Here is a 20,130-nt window from a genome sequence, read left to right on the forward strand (position 1 = left end):
GGGGAGCCCTGATGGTTGGCAAACGTTTCCCTCTGTGAAGCCTGAATCGGTCTTTTTGCAGCTTATACCCATGTCTTTTAGTAATGCCCCTGGGGCCAGATCGAGGCCCATCCCTTGTTCAAACTACAGAGCTTCACAGACTTGGGCTTCAATCAACAAACGTTTACGAAATGTTTACCATGTGCCAGGCACTGTGCTGGGTGCTGGTAATAGAGAAAAGCGAAATGGCCCCTGCCCTTGGGGAGCTTACATTCTATCAGAGAAAACCACATGTTAGATATTTAAGTATATTCAAAATAGATAGAAGGGAATGGGGTGGGATGGGAAGAGGACGTAGAAAGTGACCCTTGAATTGAGCCCACTGGCTGGCTTCCCTGTGGCTGCCCAGCATGAAGTCCTGGACTTGGTGTTAGGAAGGACCTTGGGTTTACATCTAGGCTCTGGAACTTACTATTGGTGTGACCCCAGACACCTCACTTAACCACTCTGAACCTCAGTTTCTCCATCTATAAAATGGGGATCATAATACTTACCCTTCCTACCTCGCATGGACGAGAGGAAAGTGCAATGGAAACCTTGGATCATTATATAGATATGAGCATTAAAGTGACCACAGGGTTCTGGTGAGGGCCCAAATAAGATAATGGATATTAAGTGGTTCCTGAACTTTAAAGGGCTGTCACTTATTATTATAAATATAGGATTGTAGATTTAGCATTAGATGGGAATGTAGAGATCATCTAGTTCATCAGCCTCAGATTTAAAGAGAAGGAAACTGAGGCCCAAAGACTCATCCAGGGCCATATGCTTAGCAACATCACTATCTTGGGGTTAGTGCTTATGTTTCTGATACTTTTCTACACCACCCCATAATTTCCCTTTTGTCTTTCTCCTTTGCTTTCTCCCCTTTTTTTCCTTGCTCTCTTCTTCCCTCACTGGCCTTGCCACGGACTCTTCATCACTACTGTTATTGAGGAGCTGTACAACCTTGATAGGTCACGTTCTCTGTCCTGGACTGTTTCCTCATCTGTAAAATGAAGGGGCTGATCCAGCCGACTTTTAGGTCCCTTCAGTCCCGTTAGTGTCTTTGTGTGTGTCTCGTACATACACATGTACATGCGTGTTGTGTTCCTTGTGGTTCCCCATGAGAGGATAAGCTCCTAAGGGCTTTTGTCTGCGTTACTAGATCTCAGCATGTTCCTGGCATACACTCGGTGATAACCAAATGCCTGTTGATTGATTGATTGGAGGGGCAAAGCCCAGCTCAGGGTAGAGAGAACCTGGGATCAGATCCTTCCTTTACTGCTGGCTGTGTGAACAAGCCACTCACTTCTGTTCCTCCTCATCTGTAAAATGGCTTGCTTTAAGGCCCAGCTGATGTAACGTGTGATGCCGTTTGCCAGCTTTCGAGCATTCTATAAATGTCTAATGGTAGTGGCAGTGGTAATGCTGGTGGAGTTGGGGGAGGGGGGTTGAGGTGCTAGTGTCCCCGTCACCTCCCATAGCACTTTGCACAGAGTAGGTGCTTTAAAATGCCTGTTGACTTGAACTGAAGTCAAAGGAAGCTGGCCCAGAGAACTTGGTTTCCGTTTCCTCGTCCTCCAGAGTCTTTCTAAGTGATGAGAGTGAGTTGCTTTTCCCCTCCCAGGCCTCCTTTTCCACATCTGTACAAACGTGGCTGCCAGCGCCCAGCCGGCTGAGCTCCGCTTGACCTTTGTGTGCTTTGGGTGTTGTTTTCCAGAGTGTCCATGAGCCCACAGGCCCCAGTGAAGGCTACCTGCAGCTGGAGGAGTTGGTGAAACGGGTTGTCTCTCCCTTCCTTGGCACCAGCAGCGGGGACCGAGTCTTCTCAAGTGCTGCTTGTGCGCTCGGTAAGGGGCGTGGCTGCCGGGCTGCCGGCACCTTGGGCTGCCTCCCTTGGCGTGTGTGTATGGGTGATACCAGGTGGGAGGTGGATGCCAGGTGGGAGTAGCCCAGAGGTCTGATGTTTAGAGGTGTGGTGGGTCGGTGGGAGGAAGTTGGGGATGGTCACCACACTGCTGATCCGTCCCAGATCTGGCTCAGAGCAGTCACTCATTCTTCCTGAGCTGCATCAGAGAGCTTGATACTTCAGGGACTGTTTCCCAGGGACTGATGGCAGAGCGTGGGGCTGTATATGTCTTACTGGCAGCTTGGCCAGTGGCTTTGATCTTGTCCTTGGCCCGGGTTCTTAGGTTCCTTCTGTCAAGTACTGTGATGCTCTCTCTACCTTGGCTGCTCTGTCCCATGATACTCACCCCACTGCCAACCCCCTCCTTCACAGTGGTTGTTGAAGTTGATGGTGTTTGGGCTTATCTTTCTTCTGCTTAGCCTCAGAGGACAAAACTAGGAGAAGGGAGAACAAGTTCTTGAGAGGCAGATTTCAACCCTATGTAAGGAAATAATTAGTGTTGCCCCAGAGTGGGATGGGCAGCCCTGGCCTCAGGTGTTGGGCTTCCCATCCATGGAAGTCTTCCAGAAGAGGCCATCGTCCAGGACATTGTTAAAGGAATTCCCGCTCTGGTCGCACCTGGGCCAGATGACCTCTGAGGAGGCTCTGGGGTGGTCTACAGTCCCCCCTTTAAAGCCTGCCACAGTAGCTAGAGTGCTGGATTTGGAGTCTGAAGACCTGGATTGCCATCCATGATTAGGAAATGGCAGAGCCTGTTTCTATCCCTTAGAAGTGAAGGACTCGGAGAGGAAGATGTTAGCAATCCCTAGAACTGAAGGGAAAGGTCAAAGGACATAGGACTATAGATCTAAAGCTGGTCCTTATGGGCCATTGAGCCAGACCCCTTTGTTTTACAAAGGAGGAGACCAGAGGCCCAGAGAAATGAAACCACCTGCCCAAGGCTGTGAACAGATCTTAAGTAACAGAGGTGGAATTTTGCACCCGGTTTCTCTGATTCCAGATCCTGTGTTATTTCTGCTCTACTCAGATGTTGCAAAGGAGTGGGCATTGGTGGGTGTATAGGGTGGAGAAGGGGATTGCTGCCTCTGCATTAAGGAAGAAGTTCTTGTCCTTTCTCCGGGCCTCTTTTATCAAAGGTAGGCAGGACCTATTCTTGGCAGTTCTTACAGTCTGGTTCACGTTCCACTGGAGACACCTACTTACTTGACCACCGTAACCACAGATGAGAGGATGCCAGGCCCTGGCTTGCTCCAGGCTTCTTGGTGCAGTCAGTCTGTGTCCAGACAGCCACTTCAAGAGAGTGACTTGCTGTCTTCTTCACATCCTGCCTGGGCACTTTGCTGGCGTGGCCTCAGCAGGACCAACCGCCATGTTGGCTGGGCCTTGAGCTTCTTACTAGTGGTCCATCCAAGTTGGGAGGGGTGGGTTTGCAGAGTGGCTTCTGTGGTAGGCAGTGGTCAAGACACCTGTATAGGTTCAGTAGACTGGGGACGTGGGAGGGATTCCTCTACCATCTGTGTGTTGCTAAAGAAGAATCCATTTAGGACAGAGGTTTTCTTAACATTTTTGTGGCATGGACTCCTTGGGCAGTCTAGTGAAGCCTATGGGCCCCTTCTTACAATAATAGTTTTAAGTGAATGAAATAAAATATATAGAATTACAAAGGAAATTAATTATTTTGAAATAGTTATCAAAAATTTTTTTATTAATTCATGTACTTGAGGTTAAGAACTTCTAGCTTAAAGGCAATGAAAAAATTCCTTTGGGAGGATGGAGGAGGAGAGGTACGGGGGAAATGTCAGCAATGTCAAAAAGAAAATATTGCATTAAACATCTGTCTCTTAAAAAAAAAGAAGTCAATATAGTGAGGATTATTGGCCTTCACCAACTCATTAGCTAGAAATGTGCAGTAATAAACATTTTATTAATAATAATAACTAGCATTTGCATAACGCTTGATGGTTTACTTGAGAAATGTTATCTCTCGTCAGATCCTTATAACCACCCTATTGGGTAGGTTCTGTTATGATCCCCATTTTACAGTTGAAGAAACTGAGGCAGATGGTAGTTAAGTGACTCACCCAAGGCCACCACTATTTAGTGTCTGAGGCAGGATTAAAACTGAGGTCTTCCTGACTCCAAGGCCAGAGCCGTAAGAACAGCTGCAGAGGTCGCCCCTGGGATTTGTTCTCTTACGCTTCTTGTGGATATGATCCCTGGATTTTGATTACCGTATAGACAGAGCAAATGTCTTAACTGTCAAGAACCTGGCTTTAAACACCTGGTTCTGCTGCATAACTTCCCTGGGCTGGTTTCCAGATCCACATCAGTTTCTATTTCAGCAAAGTGTGGAGATTAGAACAGACAGCCTTGTGTAGGTAGATCTGACTTAGGCAAATCAGTCAAACCTCGGTGGGCCTCAGTTTCCTCATCTGTAAAATGTGGGGATTAGAACAGATAGCCCACCAGGCCCCTCTGGCTCTCATTCCTTTTGGCCTGTGGAGTCTTTCCTTTTGCCAGTGGCTCCGTGCCCACTTTGAAGGGAGACCTGAGGGCTTCTAAGGGATACAATAAGCCTTGCTCAGCAGGGTGGCCCAAACGATGTGTGTGTCCCCCGCCCTTGGTGAGCTGTGACTGTTCCCGGGGAACAGGGCAGGAACGGGGTGGAGAAGAAAGAAAGCCACTTACCATCTTTGGGGAGTGTAGCTCTGCAGCTGGGAGGGACCAGAGAAAGCATTTAGAACAGGCCTCTTATTTTACAGATGAGTAAGTAGAGTCACAGAGAGATGGAAAGTGACTTGTTCAGAGTCCCACAAGCCATAAGTGACAGAGGCAGGATTGGAAAGCAGTCCCCCAGCTCTCAGTCCAAAGGCAGTTCTTTCCATTAATATATAGACATATATAACACATATATACATATATAATATAAAAATAAAATAAAAAAGATTTTTTAAAATAGGGGAGGAAAAAAGATAAAAACTGTTTTTCAGAGTCATTCTGAAACCTTCAAAACTCTGGCTCTCTCTCCCAGTTTAGTTGTAGAGACTCCCACCCCCAAATCCGAATGCCCTAAGCTCCATTTCTCGTTCATAAAAGCCCCATGGACCAGTCACCCTCCATTGTCTCTCCTGATGGCTGGCTGGGTATTTTTCTTTTAAATGAAAGCAGCTCCTTCCAGATACTATGACTTTTTTTTTTACATGACAAGCAGCCCATTTGTCTCTACCTACCAGAAATAGTGACTGGAAAGGAATGCCCCGCTATGGGATTGGTGACAGGCCCGACAATGGCGACATTGTCCCCAGCCCAGCCCTGTGGAGAGGAGCCATTGAGGCTGGGAGATCAAAGGCCTGGGAACCCTGGGTCCCCAACAAAGGGAAAGAGGAACCTATCCTTGGAGCTGGAGCACTCCCTCTTCTTTGGGCTTTCAAAGGCACTGGAATTTTGGCTCCGATGTGGTGTAATTAATTCCCAAACCCAGCGGGGCATCTGGAGTGGGAAGGCTGAGGGGAGGCCCCATGGGAAAGGGGCGAAAAGTGGCCTGGGGGCAGGTATGAGCAGAGCAGAGGTGGCAGAAGCGGGCACCGCTGGCCAGTGGCCCTTCTAGTACGGATATTTGCTAAGGGGACAGCATGGGGATGCAGGCCCTGCTGGGGCACAGCTACCACTCCAATGTGGGCTCTTCTAAAGTGTCCCCAGCTCATTCTTGCAGCAGAGAGGAAGACGGGGAGGGCAGAAATGAGCAAACATCCGATGGGAGCTCTGGCGTCCAGGCAGGGCACAGGCCTGGTTCGGGGCTTACAAGTTTTGTTTATAAGGAACCAGGGGGGGGGGGGGGGGCAGGGCACTGCTAGGTGGCGCAGTGGATAGAGCACCGGCCCTGGAGTCAGGAGGACCTGAGTTCAGATGTGGCCTCAGACGCTTGATACTTACTAGCTGTGTGACCCTGGGCAAGTTAAGTGACTTGCCATTGCCTAGCCAAAAACAAAAAACAAAACCCAGACCCCTGGAAAGTCAGACTGCAAAGGAAAAAAGAAATAAGGGGGAGGAAATAGAAGAAAAATAAAAGGAAAATTAAAAGATGGTGTAGACCCAAAGAACATATGGGAGACCAAGATGATGATGGCAATGACTGTGTGACCTTGGACAAGTCTCTTAACCTTCCTCAGACTTAGTTACTTCAGCTTTAAAGTGAGGTCTTTGGACTAGATGGTCCCTAAGCCCCTTTCCATCTCTAAATCTACAATCCTATTATGGTGATAATAATAGTAACAGTACTTAATGACATTGATATAGCACCTTTCCTCCATGAAAGCTAACTGAAGCCCAGAGTTTGAGCCTGCCAGACCAATCAATCAGTCATTTATTTAGTGACTATTAAGATCTTGGGTCATAGGTTTAGAACTGGAAGGGACTTTAGTGATCACTGAGTCCAGAAGCAGGTCCAGATAGGTTAATCAGTAGCTGCCACTTGTATAGCACCTGCTGTGTGCCAGGCACTGTGCTAGGCACTGTATAATTCTTATCTCACTTGAGCCTCACAACAACCCTAGGAGGTGGGTGCTATTATTATCCCCATTCTACAGATGAGGAAACTGAAGCAAACAGAAGTTAAGTGACTTGCTTAGGGTCATACAGCTAATAAGTGGCTGAGGATGGATTTGAACTTAGGCCTTTCTGATTCAAAGTCCAGTGTTCTATCCCCCGTACAAGATTCAAAGACAAAAAAAAAAAATCCTCGCCCTTAAGATTATATTCTGTCAAGGGAGACAACATATATACATATAAGTATGTAGAAAATGAACATATAAATCAGGGTAATGAGCAGGGGTAGAGAGAAGGGCATGAAGAAAGGCCCTGTTGCAGAAGATGATTTGGAAAGAGCTTTGAAGCAAATTAAGGATTCTTTTCAAGGAGGGACAGTGTGAATGTGGTTCAAAGAGAATGATTTTAGAATCAGAGGGCCTGGGTTCAAATCCAGGCTGTGCCGCACACTACCAGTGTTGACTTAGATGAGTAACTACATTTCCCCAGCTTTCAGTTTTTTCCTCTTTAACGTGGGAGTGGAAAGAGGGGGAATGGCTGTGATCTCTAAGGGCCCTTCGCAGCCTTCAGTCTGTGATTCCATGGCTTCAGGTGTGTCCTGATTCTCTCACACCCAGTCATGGGAACCAGAACAGATCATCCCCTTTCTAAGCAGGGGCATGTAGCCCCCCATCCCATGTTAAGTGTCTGTAAATGGATCAGAGGTAGCCAACGTTGATTGAAAGAGTCAGGAGGGTCTCTGATCCAGGGGAGAGATGAAAACTTGGGCTACATTCACTGTAGCCTGTGTTCTTTCCGGAGGCTGAGAGAGAAGGAGGGTGGAACAAGAAGGCTGCTCAGGCTCGGCCTGCTAACGCCTTCCATGCCAGAGATGGGATGCACAAAGCTCTTGACAGGCTAAGACGCTGGGCTGAGCTCAAGGTGAAATTTAGTGATGCTAGATGCAAATTTAGGTTTAGAAGAAAACAACTTCAAGTACAAGATGCCCAGATGTGGTCAGACAGCAGTTTGCCTGAGGAAGATCTGGGGTGTTTTTTGTTTTTTGAAATTGAAAACTCAGCATGAGTCAGGCATGTGATAGGCTGGCTGGCCCACCAAGTGATGGAAGCTTAGACTGCCTGTGTGGCAGGCAGGATGTCGTAGGATTGTAGACTTCAAGCCTTCATATCCACTCGCTTCATTTTACGGATGATGCTCCTAAGGCCCAGACATACACAGCCAGTAGGTGTCAGAGGCAGGATTCAAACCCAGGTCCTCCTAACTCCCAAATCCAGAGCTCTGTGCACTAGGGAAAATGTCTTGTACTCTGCTGCGGTGTGGAACATCATGCTTGGTTCTAGGTGCCACGTGATAGGAAGAACATTCATTGCTGGGATGGCAGCCAGGATGATGGCGGGCCCATGCCGTGAGGAGCCGTTGACCAAAATTGGAGTGTTCTGTGTGAAATACCTGAAAGCTTGTCATGTGGGAAAGGGATTAAAGGTTAAAAAGACTTGTGGGGTCGGGAGTAAGTATGCGTTGGTTGCAGGATTTGAACCCAGGTCCCCTGATTCGTTTCAAGGACATGTGCTTCTACCACAGTGCCTCCTTTGACAGCAGAGTCTAAATGTATGAAGGCAGATGGGTGAGCACATGAGGGCAACCAGTAACTACAAGATTTAGAGCCAGACGGTCTCCTGCATTGAGATCACCTTGTTCAGCCTTCTCATTTTATAGATGAAGAAACTGAGGCCTTAAAGAGGGAAAGTGGCTTGCCCGAGGTCACAAAGATAGTAACAGAATAGGCTGAGACAAGATTTGAACTCAGATCTCAGTTCCAAAGCTGGTACTCTCTTTTTCCTGGGCAGGTAGGTGGCACGGTGGGTAGATCGGTGGGCCTGAAAGTCAAGACTTGAGTTCAGATCTAGCCTCAGATTCTAACTAGCTGTGTGACTCTGGGCTAGTCACTTAACCTGTTTGCCTCAGTTTCCTCATATATAAAATGGGAATAATAGTACCTCCCTCCCAGGGTTGTTGTAAGGATCAAATGAGATAATACTTATAAAGCACCTGGCATGTAGCGGGTGTTATGTAAATGTTAGCTATTATTACCACTGTCATCATTATCACTCTTTCCACTATGCCATGTTGCCAGAAGAGAGATGACAGACAGTAACTGTATCATAGAGTTGGAAGAGAAACCATGGTCACTGGATACTCAGATTCATTCCTGAATTCCACATCCTCTCACATAGGAGGTTCTTTAATTCAGTATTCATTTACCAAGCATTCATTATTATTTTTTATTATTTATTATTTTATTATTATTTATTATTAAGCACCTGCTGTGTGCCAGGCATTATACCAGACCCTGACGATAAAGAGACACAGAGAGTACAGCCCTGCCCTCAGGAAGCTTACATTCTACCAAAGGAGCCAGTAAGGCTGGGATCCCTGCCTCCTGCAGTGACGCCTCTTCTTTTTCTCCTCCAGCACGCCGGCATTCTCGAGCCCGCCCCAAGGTGACGGGCCTGAACTACTCGCAGACAGCAGTGACCCCCCGACCTCTCCACGAAATGGCCTTGACCCCCCTGACGGAACAAGAGGGGGAGGCATACCTAGAAAAGTGTGGCAGCATCCGCCGCCATACCGTGGCCAATGCCCACTCAGACATCCAGCTGCTTGCCATGGCCACCATGATGCACTCTGGCATGGGGGAAGAGTCCGACGGCAGCGAGAAATGCCTGCTCCTCCCACCCAGCTTCCCTCCCCACCGGCAGTGCTCCAGCGAGCCCAACATCGTAGACAGCCCCGAGGAAATAGAGGAAGGGGTGGCAGACGTTCAGGAGCATGGGGAGCTCAGCTGTACATCTCTCAGCTGAGCTGCTTGCCTTGGTAAGGCAGGTAACCCCAGAAGAAAGAGAACCCCCAGGCAAGAATTTCTCTGTGGCCAGAGATTACCCCAGAAAATCAGAAAGTTTGTCCTTCCATCTAAGGAACACTTCATTTCACTGTTTGGGGAAGTTTCAGAAGCAAGCCGGGTTTAATTCTGTCTTCAAGGTCACATCCAAATGTCAGGATGTTCGTTTCCCTTCGGTGATACTGCCTCCACATCCCTCTGTGAACCTCGTCCTCTCTCTTTGGACCAGATATTGTCTGACATCTTGAAGACCCGGTTCAGTAGCACCCCTGTCCTGAGTCTCTGGATTCGAAACCTGTGGTCCAGGCAGCCTCTTCTAATGATCCCTAAGGCAGGTCCCTTCAACAGTGAATTCTCTTGTGCTGCAAGGGGTATTTATTCTTCAATATGTGTGGCATTATTCTAGCAGGGAGTGGTTGACTGGACCTTGGTCACTCGTCTGACAGTACCAACAGGAACATTTTCCTTGGAGTGTCTTTCTTGTTGCTTTTGAGGCAGAGGATTATGGGGAACGCAAAGGAGGAGGAAGACAGAGTTAACTTACCTCCTTCCATGTTGGGAAAGTGAAAGATGAGAAACCTCTTAATTCCTAAGATTCCAAATGAATGATGGCATCTTAGGAATGCTTTGAATTCAGAGCATCTTGGTTTGTGTGTTTCATATGTAAAGGAATCGTTATCCCCAAAAGTGGGACAGGATGGAGTGTATGTGGGTAGCATTTCAAATCCAGTCAAGAAGGGTGCTGTGACTGGAACCTCTCTGTTGGACCCAGACAATTCCTCCTTGGGGACCCTTGTCAAATGCAAAGAACATGCCTTTGTGTGTGTGTGTGTGTGTGTGTGTGTCCACGAGTGTGTGCGTGTGTGTCCACAAGTGTGCATGATGTGTGTGTCTGTGTGTGTGTTTGTGTGTGTGTGTGTGTGTGTGTGTGTGTGTGTGAGAGACAGAGAGACACCCAAGGTCTTTACCTTCTTAATTCAGACACTGACCTTTCTTTCCCCATTTTGAGTGAAAATGACTGCCTGACAACTGTTAGACTATTCCTGGAATTGACTTGAATTTTTAAACTTGTGTGTAGTTCATTAAAAAGGGTTGGGTGTTTTTTTTGTCTGTTTGCAAAGGTTTGCACGTGGGATCCTGCACTTTTCATCTAATGTCTTCAAACTGGAATACACCTCCCCTCCTCCCCTTCCCCACAGCTGGTGGCTGCAGGAGTATTTTAGGGGCAAGGAGGTCTGTGTGGTGACAGCTGGCGGGCCACTCAGAACTACAAAAGCTGCAGCTCTTGAAACTAAAGTGAGCCTCTGTGCTGTGTTGGCAGCTTATGAGGCAGCATCCCCACACCAGCTCCCACTAGCCCCTCAAGTCTTATGCATGGGAGGTCAGCCCTGGAGTCAGGAAGCCCCACCTTGGATACATCCTAACCTTGTGATGATGGGCAAATCATTTGAACCTTTCTCTCATTGATGGTTGTCCAAGGTTAGTTGCCAGTCTGCATCTAAAGACATTTCTACCCTGAGAATTTCCCCACAGTGATGAAAGGCTAGGGCAGGAGGCGTTGGGGGAAGCCACCTTGCCTCATGGGTTAAGATTTTGTCCTGGGGAGGTGACGGGAGACAGAGAAGGGAGAAACTCATTCTCTGGGGGTCAGGAAATGTGTCCGCTTCTGGTGGACCCCCGAAGTTGTTAGACTGGCAGACCAGTTGTTCTCCATTCAGGAGAAAAGTGTTGTGTGGATGTGAGTCATTAGTCTTGTAATATTTCCATTATTAAATCCAACGTTGTAGGGCGACTCTATTACCTGCGAACTCCAGCCAGCCCTCTCCCCTTTCTCTAAATGTGTTTCACTGTCCAAAGTCCCTTCAGACGACAACTTCCTTGGCTCTTGTCAGCCTGTGGAAAACATTTTTTTAAAAATAGTAGTGACATAAGCAAATCTGACTCCATGTGGATGTCAAGCCAGGTCGGGAGGTGGTTAGAGCCACCAGCAGGGGAGGAAGGAGCCTGAGGCCTTGTACATCACCTCTGTCCTCTGCTGATAGCCTCTAGGAAATGCGATAATTTATACGCTTTTTGTCGTGTAACTTTGGAAACTGTGTTTGTTAAAAATTGCTCAATTTAAAACGGTGTTTTTAGTGACTCTTAGACTGTGGAGAGGCCTCAGGTCATCCTAAGCCCAGTCCCTTCACATCAGTCTTTTTTTTTTCCTTCTGCCCCTCTTAGTAATGAAAGATAAGTTTTCTAAATGAAATCTTTGAGAACTCCATGGACTGAACAGCACCCACTCGCAATCCGAAAAGTAATAAGTTGTGCCTCTGCTAACACTTACGTTCAACACAATGGTACATTTAACTGATGGCTGCTGTCCTTAGCATTATTTACACATCGAACAAAAATCGTATGCGTTCATCCTGGAATTGTGCTAACATGTACTTTTTAATTATTGAGGTGAAGGGTCTGTTAAAATACACACAAAGAAAGCACTGATGTAAAAAAAAAAGCCATCAGTTAAATACATAAACCATTAGATTAAGGACAGAAGTGTTCCTAAGGAAACGATTCACCAAGTCCTGTTTGCTGATGGGTATGAGCTAGTTGGAGGACTTTACCCTCAATCTATACGTGTATATAATTATATGTAATATATTGCTATACTATATTATATAAAATTATACATGTGTCATTCTGTGTATATTAAAGATTTGTTCATGGTGTATAGATAGGTTAGCCTTCACCCTTGCAGCAGGAATGATATCCTTGGTGTATGGATGTTATTTCCTCCATTGTGGAATGAGGGACCACTCCCACTGTATTTGCTAGAATTTTCAAATTGTTGACAGAAACCAACACAATTTAAAGTCCAGGCCCGTGAGCCAAAAGTCTTTCGAGTCATCTGTCTGTTGTGTTCCCCAAGTAGAGTCAATAAAGACCATTTTGTGTTTCTGCTCCTGCTCCTTGCCAGCGCTGTTTCACTGTTGCCCCTTGTCTCAAGCACAGCAGGCCTGTTGCCGGCACCGCAGCCATCCTGCCTTTGTGGTGGTTTTTTTCCTTCAAGGTCTTTCTTCCTTTTGCCTCCATTTTGAGATTAAGGAACAAACTCTCTCTGAGTTTTCCTTTGCCACCCTAAGCTGCGTGGGTGAAGACTGTTTCCCAGGGAAGCACAGGACTGAGCCCCTGAGATCGAGGCCCCTTCCATTCCAATCTGGCCAATGGAAAGAAATGTGTTTGCTCTTGAATGCTTGAGCCAGTCGGATGACCACATTTACCCAGGGACTGTTTCCCCCATGGGGAACTGGAGAACTGGATTAGGCTCAGAGAACCTGTCTCTGCCTCTTCCTACCCTGTGTGAATGAATGGGGGCAAGTCCCTTGACCTTCCTAAGCCTGGTTATCTTTATTTAAAAAAAAAAGGGGGGGAGCAGCTGGGTGGCTCAGTAGATAAAGCACCAGCTCTGGAGTCAGGAAGACTGGAGTTCAAATCCCCTCTCAGACACTTACTATCTGTATGACCCTGGGCAAGTCACTTAACGCTGATTGCCTCAAAAACATTTGAGGTTCGTTCCTGCTCTAAATTGGGGAATTCTATTAATAATCATTTTGATGCTCTTTCTCTAGTTTTGAGGAAGATTAATCTATCCACTGTGCTACCTACCTGCCCCATATGAGGAAGATTATGCTGTAGACTCTAATTTCTTTGAGGGTAGGGCCTTTCTTGCTTATGTCTCTGTATCCCTGATCATGCCTGGCGAACTTCTTACTTTGCAGATGAGAAAACTGAGGCCCATATAGGTGAAGTGCCTGGCTTGGGGTCACACTCCTAGGAAGTGTGGGATGCAGGATTTGTACCCAAGTCTTTCCAACAACAAGGCCAGCTCTCTGTTTACTGTGTCTAAATGTCCTCAGTAAAATAGCTGAAAAGGAAGATGGGGAGGATTATGCAAATACATGTGGTCTAGTTCCTCTCTCTGAGCATCCTTCTTGAGTTGCCTTTGGTGCCTGGAAAGTCCCTTCTTGCTCACCTTAGCTGCCAGGGAAGTTCCTGACCCACCTGCCCATCTGCAGGTTCCCATGTCAGTGCATTATTAGGATCTCTGAGAAAAAGGTGGGGCAGGAGGAAAACAAGGCAAATGGAGTTCCCCCAAGAGCTTCTGCCAGTTGGCACCGGCGCTTCATTAGTGCAGGCTGGCAGCTGTAATTAGCACACTGATTCCCCTTTGAAAATAATTAAATGCCATTCATCAACCCCACTGGCACCAAGCTGCCACTTATGTGTATAGCAACATGCTGAGACTGTGGAGCCCCCATCGGTGGCCTCCATTCCCACCCCAGTAGCCAAGTGCCTTTCAGCCCTGGCTCCCTGCCTGGAGGGATCATGGCACTTTGCTCAAGGCAAAGGAGAAGAAAAAGCAGGAGAGTTCCAGATTGCTTGTCCCACTCACTGGAAACAGGGTTGACCTGTTCCTTTGCCCCTCTGTTGGCCGCTGGAGTTCTGTGGCCAGAAGCTGTTCTGTACATACCAAAAGCCATAGGGAGGCCACTATCTTTGTACCCGGAGGGAGGCACCATGAGCTGGTAATGAGGGCTGTCTATACATGAAGGAGATTTGGACGAGATCATCTGGGCATGTTAAGCCCGGAGAAGGGAAGACTCAGGGGTATAGGAGAGCTGTCTTCAAGGATCTGAAGGGCCATCCTGTGAGAAAGGGACTAGTCTTTTTCTGCTTGGCCCTAGAGGGCAAAACAAGGAACAGAGTGGGTGAAGGGAAGTTACAAAGAGACCAGCTTAGGCTAGATGCCAAAGCTATCTCAAAGTAGGTGAGGTACCTTGAGAGGCGGTGAGTTCCACTCTAGGAGAGGCCTTCAAGCAGAGGCCGCCTGGTGTGTTATAGTGAGGAGAGTGAAGAGGAGGAGTTAGACCATCCTAACTGTATCTTCCATCCTGCTGCAAGGGTCCCCTGGGGGAAGGCTGCAGGGAGCCTGGCCAGGTTGACTTCTGTCTGTCCCAGCACAGGGCAGTTCCCACTTCTTGCTGCCAACCTGATCTCCCAGCTGAGATGTGCACAACAGCTAATGCAAAGAGGAGCAGCCTGCCCTTTGACCTCAGGCCTTCTGTTTCCTGATACGCCTGTCCCTTGGGGGAAAGAAGAAAAGTCGCTGAGGAGTGGGACTGCTTCTGCTCCTCAAGTTTAGCTTCTGTCTGCTGCTGCGGTGTCACTACCTGCCCACTCTCCAGCCTCCCAGGAGGGAGGAGGAATAGAGAAGCAAGCCCTCAATCTGACCACCTGACCCTGTGCTTTTCATCTCATGCTATACTGTCTCCGGCTTATTCTCCAGCCTGCTTAGTGAAGATGAGTGGAGCCTTCCACTCAACGATGAACATGTCCCAGTGAGTCTGAGTTCCTGCGGGCCATCATTCAAACCTTCTTCCCTTTCCTCACCACGCCTTTCCTCATTCTCATCTCTCTCAACCTTCCACTCCAACCTCCAACCCCCAACACCTCCAACCAAACACGACCCAGTCCTTCCACTGTGCCCTCTGGAATGCCTGTTCCATAGGCAACAAACTTCCCATCATCCTAAATCTTTTCATCGCTGACTCCTTCCATCTTCTGGCTCTTACTGAAACCTGGCTCTCCTCCGATGACACAGATTCCCTGAGTACCCACTGCAGTACTATCTACATCCGAAGCTCACTGATTGAGGTGAGGGAGTTGGATTACTTCTTGCTCCCCAAACGCCATTTCCAAGTTCTCTCCCTACCTCCATCACTCAGTAACCTCCCCTCCTTTTGAAGTCCATGCTATTCGTATCTACCACCCAATCAAAGTCCTGGTAGCTGTTGTCTACAGACTTCCAGGTCACACCCTTTCCTTCTTCAGTGAGTTTCATACCTGTATTACAGTTCTTTGCTCTTCAACCCCAGCCCTCATATCAGGGAACTTCAACATCCATGTTGACTAACCATTCAGTTCCTCAACCTACTCACTTCCTATGAACTTACTCCTCCACCCATCTCAGCCACACACAAAGATGGTCATATCCTCAATATATCATTACCCACAAATGTATCACCTCCACGGTCAAGAATGCCGAGATCACCTTATTTGACCATAATCTATTGGCCTTCCACCTTTCCCTTGGCCTTCCCTTACCAAACCCTACTCTTTATCCAACCATGACCTCCAGTCCCTTGACCCCTCAGTTGTCTTCTAGGCTATCTCCCCTGCACTACCCACTCTGTCTTTTTCTCCCCATCTTGACTCTTTGGTGAACCAGTTCAACTCTATACTCTTCTCTTGGGTCCCTAGTCCCTTTATTTCAGCAACTCTGCTTTGGATCATTCGGTGACATGGGAGCTCAGAGGTCAGGGTGATTTCTTTATTGGTTTAGTACTGCCTTCCAATGTGTATAAGTGTGTATGTCCCTGGGGCAGAGTGTGTGCTGTGATTGATGAGCAGAAGGCGGATTCTCATTTTCACTCATGCAATGTGGCATTCTATTCTCAGGAAGACTTCAGAGGCATGATTTGAACCCAGGTCCTCTGCCTTCAGAGCCACTATGCCACTCTGCCCAGGCTCTAGCCTCTGATTCAGTAGCATGAGGAGAAGAGAAATAGGTGGGTTGTGTATTCAGCCCAACGATCAGTCAGCAACTGTCTAGTAAGCACCTACCATGTGCCCAGCACTGTTCCAGGTGCTGGACCCTGCCTTCAAGGAGCTCACATTCTAGAAGGGGAGACAAAAAGAATTACGTATACAATATTTACAAAATAAATACAAGGTTTATCAAGCCTACTATGCTTAGGCACTGGAGATACAAGGACAAAAAAAAAGTTCCTTCTTCCCAAAGGAAATTATATTCTATTGGGAAGATGCAATATATACACAGATAAATACAAGATACATATATACTCTATATATATATATACACACAGATAAATACAAGATACATGTATACTCTCTCTCTCTCTCTCTATATATATATATATGTATACACACACACACACACACACACACACACACACACACACACACGTGCATCAATATAGACACAGATAATGGATGCCAGGAGGTAAGAGCAGCGGTGATTAGGACAGATCAGACAGGTCTTTTGTAGAAAGAAGCACCTGACTGTCCTTTGAAGAGCAGGTGAGGAAACAAGGCCCTTCACACACTGCAGATTGCCTAGGCAATGCACTGAGGGGCAGCTAAGGTGACACAGTGGATAGAGCGCAGGGTCTGAAGTCAGTGAAACTCATCTTGCTGAGTTCAAATCCAGCTTCAGACACTTACTAGCTATGTGACCCTGGGTAAGTCACTTGTTTGCCCCAGTTTCCCCTTCTATGAAATGGGAATAACAGCACTTAACCTCTTGGGAGTGCTGTAAAGATCAAAGGAAAAATACAAACCATTTTGCAAACCTTTAATTGCTATATAAATGCTATTATTATTCCCTCGAAGTGGTCAGTGCCCTCTGGTCGGTAAAGCCTCAGGTCAGGAGGACTCCTCTTGGCCTAGGTGGTCTGTCTGGTCCCCCAGAGCCAGGTGATTGTACAGGGAAGCATGTTGTGTAATAAATGGAGAGAGCCCTGGATTTAAGTTAGAAGACCTCATGTGCCATCATGGTATATGGTACAAGAGGTCCTGAGGAGCCAGGAGCTGAGTTCAGATTCTGACCCTGCTGTCTATTGTGTGTGGTTGTGGGCCATTCACTTCATCTTTCTGGACCTGTTTCCTGTTGGTCTGTCTGACCTCCCAGGACCCCTGCAGCCCCAGATCTGTGATGCTCAGTCCGGCTTTTGCTACATAATTAGCTAGGTGACCTTGGACACATCACTGCGCTCCTCCATGAGTCTGTTTGTTTGTCTGGTCTCAGATAACTGAAAGAAGGTGATCTGGTCGAACTGCCTCATTTTGCAAATGGGGAAACAAAGGCATGACTTGCCTGAGGTCATCGGGTGGTTGTCTCAAACAGGATTAGAACCCAAGTCTTCCACCTCTAGAACCAGTGTTCTTTATGGGGTACCATGCTGCCTCAGGATCTTTAGTCCCCTCCTAGTGCTAACGTTCTGTGACTTTGGGGTGGGTCCAGGGTTGAGGTTCTATGGGAAAGGGAGGCTGAATAACCAGGAGTTAAGAGGAGCATTCTGAGGAACCTAGGAAAGGCTAGGACCTAGAAGGACCTAGAACCTTCTAGAACGTAGAAGCTTGTGGGAGTCCAGAAAACGGAAGAAACCTGGAGACAATGTCAAAGTGAGTATGCATGAGGGATGGGGAAGAAGGGAAGCTGACTGAATGAATGAATGAATGAATGTATTTATTAAGTACTGGCTTTGTGAAGATAAGTCGTAGTTGGTTAAAGCTGGAGAGCCACTTGTGTCCGGTGGGCGGGGGGCAGAGTCCTCCAAGCTAGGGCAGCTGCTGAGTGAATCCTGCTTCTGCCCCTACTTGTGTGGCCCTTGGCAAGCCTGGCTCCGGAACTGTAGGCTGGGGCTGACCATACACCTTGTACCGCCAAGACTGGGTGAGGTCTCCTGGGCACAGGCGAAATTCCCGGGTGAATAGTTCAGATCCGTCCCAGGTTCTTAGAGCCTGTTGCTTTTACCATCTGGTCTACTTCCTGCAGTTGGGAGAACCATTGAGAAACCCAGGCTCCCTCTTAGGTAATAACTACCCTCATTGTGATAAGGCAGCAGCTGGAAAGTTAGGGGGAGGCTGGGGGGAGTGCTGGTGATGAGGGCAGGCAGAATGATAAAGCCCATCGGTGCCTTGCTGATCCCAAGTTTCCTGAAGCAATGGGTGGTTCCATTCCAGCCCTCACATGCAAGGGCAACCTACCCTTGAGCCAGAAATCAATATTTCCTCCCTGTGGCAAATGACAGTGGCCTAGGTAGCAGGTTAATGGCCACCAAGGAGTATAAAGGTTAACTGACCGTGCCTGATGATTCTTATTTCACCTTGGCCCTGAGCCTCAGAATCTAGGGCTTACTGGCCTTTGGGAAAATGCTAGGTTGAGGGCTGGGGCTTCCCCAAGAAACCAGTGTTGAACACGGTCGGTCATTCCCTCCAGCAGCCACTCCTTCCTTCTCCCCAGATTCAGTAAGCATTGCCTGTCATTTATATAGGAACCTTAGAGCTGCAAGTCCAGCCTCCCTCATCTTGCAGATGGGGAGACTGAGGCCCAGAATGGAGAAGACACTTATCTAAGTCAACCTGAACTCAGGTCTTTTGTTTCCAAATCTGCTGCTCTTTCCAGTTGACCATAACATACCCTGAAACTTTCTTACGATCTTACAAATTCATTTTGAGATGCAGATGAGTTGAACTAGTTGACTCAAGGACCTTGAGAGGCATGCAAACCTATGGAAGAGAGATCAGTCTGCTGGCGCTTATTCTGTAAAGCCAAAATCACCTTATATTGATTTGGTGTATAAATGTATAAATTTATATAAATATATATAATTTCATATAAAATCATATATAAATATATAATTTATGTAAATGCATATAAATATATAAATGATAAATGCCTCCAGGGAAAGGACCATTTCATAGGCTCATAGATTTATATGTGAAGACTTTAGAGTCTACAAGCTCCCTCACTTTACAGGTGAGGAAACTGAGGCCCAGACAGGTTAAATGACTTCCCTGAGGTCATACAGGCAATAAAGTATTGGTCAAAATTTGAACTCCTCTCCTTTGACTCCAAATCCAATTCTTTTCCTATTGTACCAAGCTGCCATTGCAGACATCTGGGCTTGAGGCCATCAGATAAGAATCTTTAAACAATGCTTCCCCATGGTGCTTGGCTAAATCTCTTTGTAGGGTTGGGAGGGGGGGTGGGGAGAAGAGCAGAGCGTTCAGCCTAGCTAGAAGATGGAGCACGGCTGCCACCTGCTGCCAGGTGGTACTCAGGTTGGGCCCTGTCAATTTCCCCGTCTTCCTTTTCCCTTTTGCCGCTAGTCTGAGGAGCCTGAAATACCCGTGCAGCAAACCAGTCAGACATCTGTCTACGGAAAACAAAACAATAAACCACCCCAGGTTCTTGTGACTATGAACTCTCACTGCTTCCCAGGGTCTGTGTTTGGGACCTCAACAGTGGAGTAATCCAGTTCTGGCTCAAATTTTAATGACCATGCCAAGATCACAAAAGCACTTTGCTTACAGCAACCAGACAGGACAAGTAGGGCAGGGCAAGCTGTTTGAGTCCCATTTTACAGGTAAAGAAACTGAAGACCAAGGAGATTAAGCAACTCATCGAAGGCTCTTCAAAACGTAGTAAAGCTGGGATTTGAGCCCCCACACTCTGATTTTATGCAAATAACTAGCACAAAATATGTACAAGAGAGGTGCAGAACAAGAGGTCCAAGAAGGAGAAAATCATTACCAACTGAGATAATTAGAGAAGGATTTAAATGAAGGCAGTGGTATTTGAGAGAAGTTTTAAAGAAAAGACAGAAAACCAGTGCAGGAAGGGGTAGGAATAAAAGGATTCTAAGCATTGTAAATAGCCTGGCCAGAGGAAGAGAGATGGTCAGGAAGCATTTGTTAAACTATGTGTCAGGCACTGTGTTAAAAAAAATAGGGGTACAGAGAGAGGTAAAAGACAATCCCTGCTCTCAAGATGCTTACAGTCCAACGGTGGGGGGAGGAGATACTGTGCAAACACCATGTACGAATCAGCTACAGACAAGATATAACTGGAAATAACCAAGAGAAGGAAGGTGCCAGAATTAAGGGGGATGAGGAAAGGCTTCCT

The 20,130-nt window shown here is 47.2% G+C and overlaps 1 protein-coding gene across 2 annotated transcripts in view; it reads left to right on the forward strand.

Annotated features, from left to right (window-relative positions):
- PRR5L (proline rich 5 like) overlaps positions 1–12,325 on the forward strand; it is a 96,745-nt gene extending 84,420 nt beyond the window's left edge. For both annotated transcript variants that reach the window (XM_020963894.2, XM_020963895.2), the window contains exons 8-9: positions 1,742–1,871; positions 8,948–12,325. In XM_020963894.2, the coding sequence (XP_020819553.1) occupies positions 1,742–1,871; positions 8,948–9,336 (519 nt within the window). In that variant the 3' untranslated portion in view covers positions 9,337–12,325. The remainder of the gene's footprint in view (positions 1–1,741; positions 1,872–8,947) is intronic.
- The last annotated feature ends 7,805 nt before the right edge of the window (positions 12,326–20,130 follow it).

The sequence above is a fragment of the Phascolarctos cinereus genome, unplaced genomic scaffold, assembly GCF_003287225.1.
Source record: "Phascolarctos cinereus isolate Bilbo 61053 unplaced genomic scaffold, phaCin_HiC Scaffold_9;HRSCAF=440, whole genome shotgun sequence".
NCBI classification, from domain to species: domain Eukaryota; kingdom Metazoa; phylum Chordata; class Mammalia; order Diprotodontia; family Phascolarctidae; genus Phascolarctos; species Phascolarctos cinereus.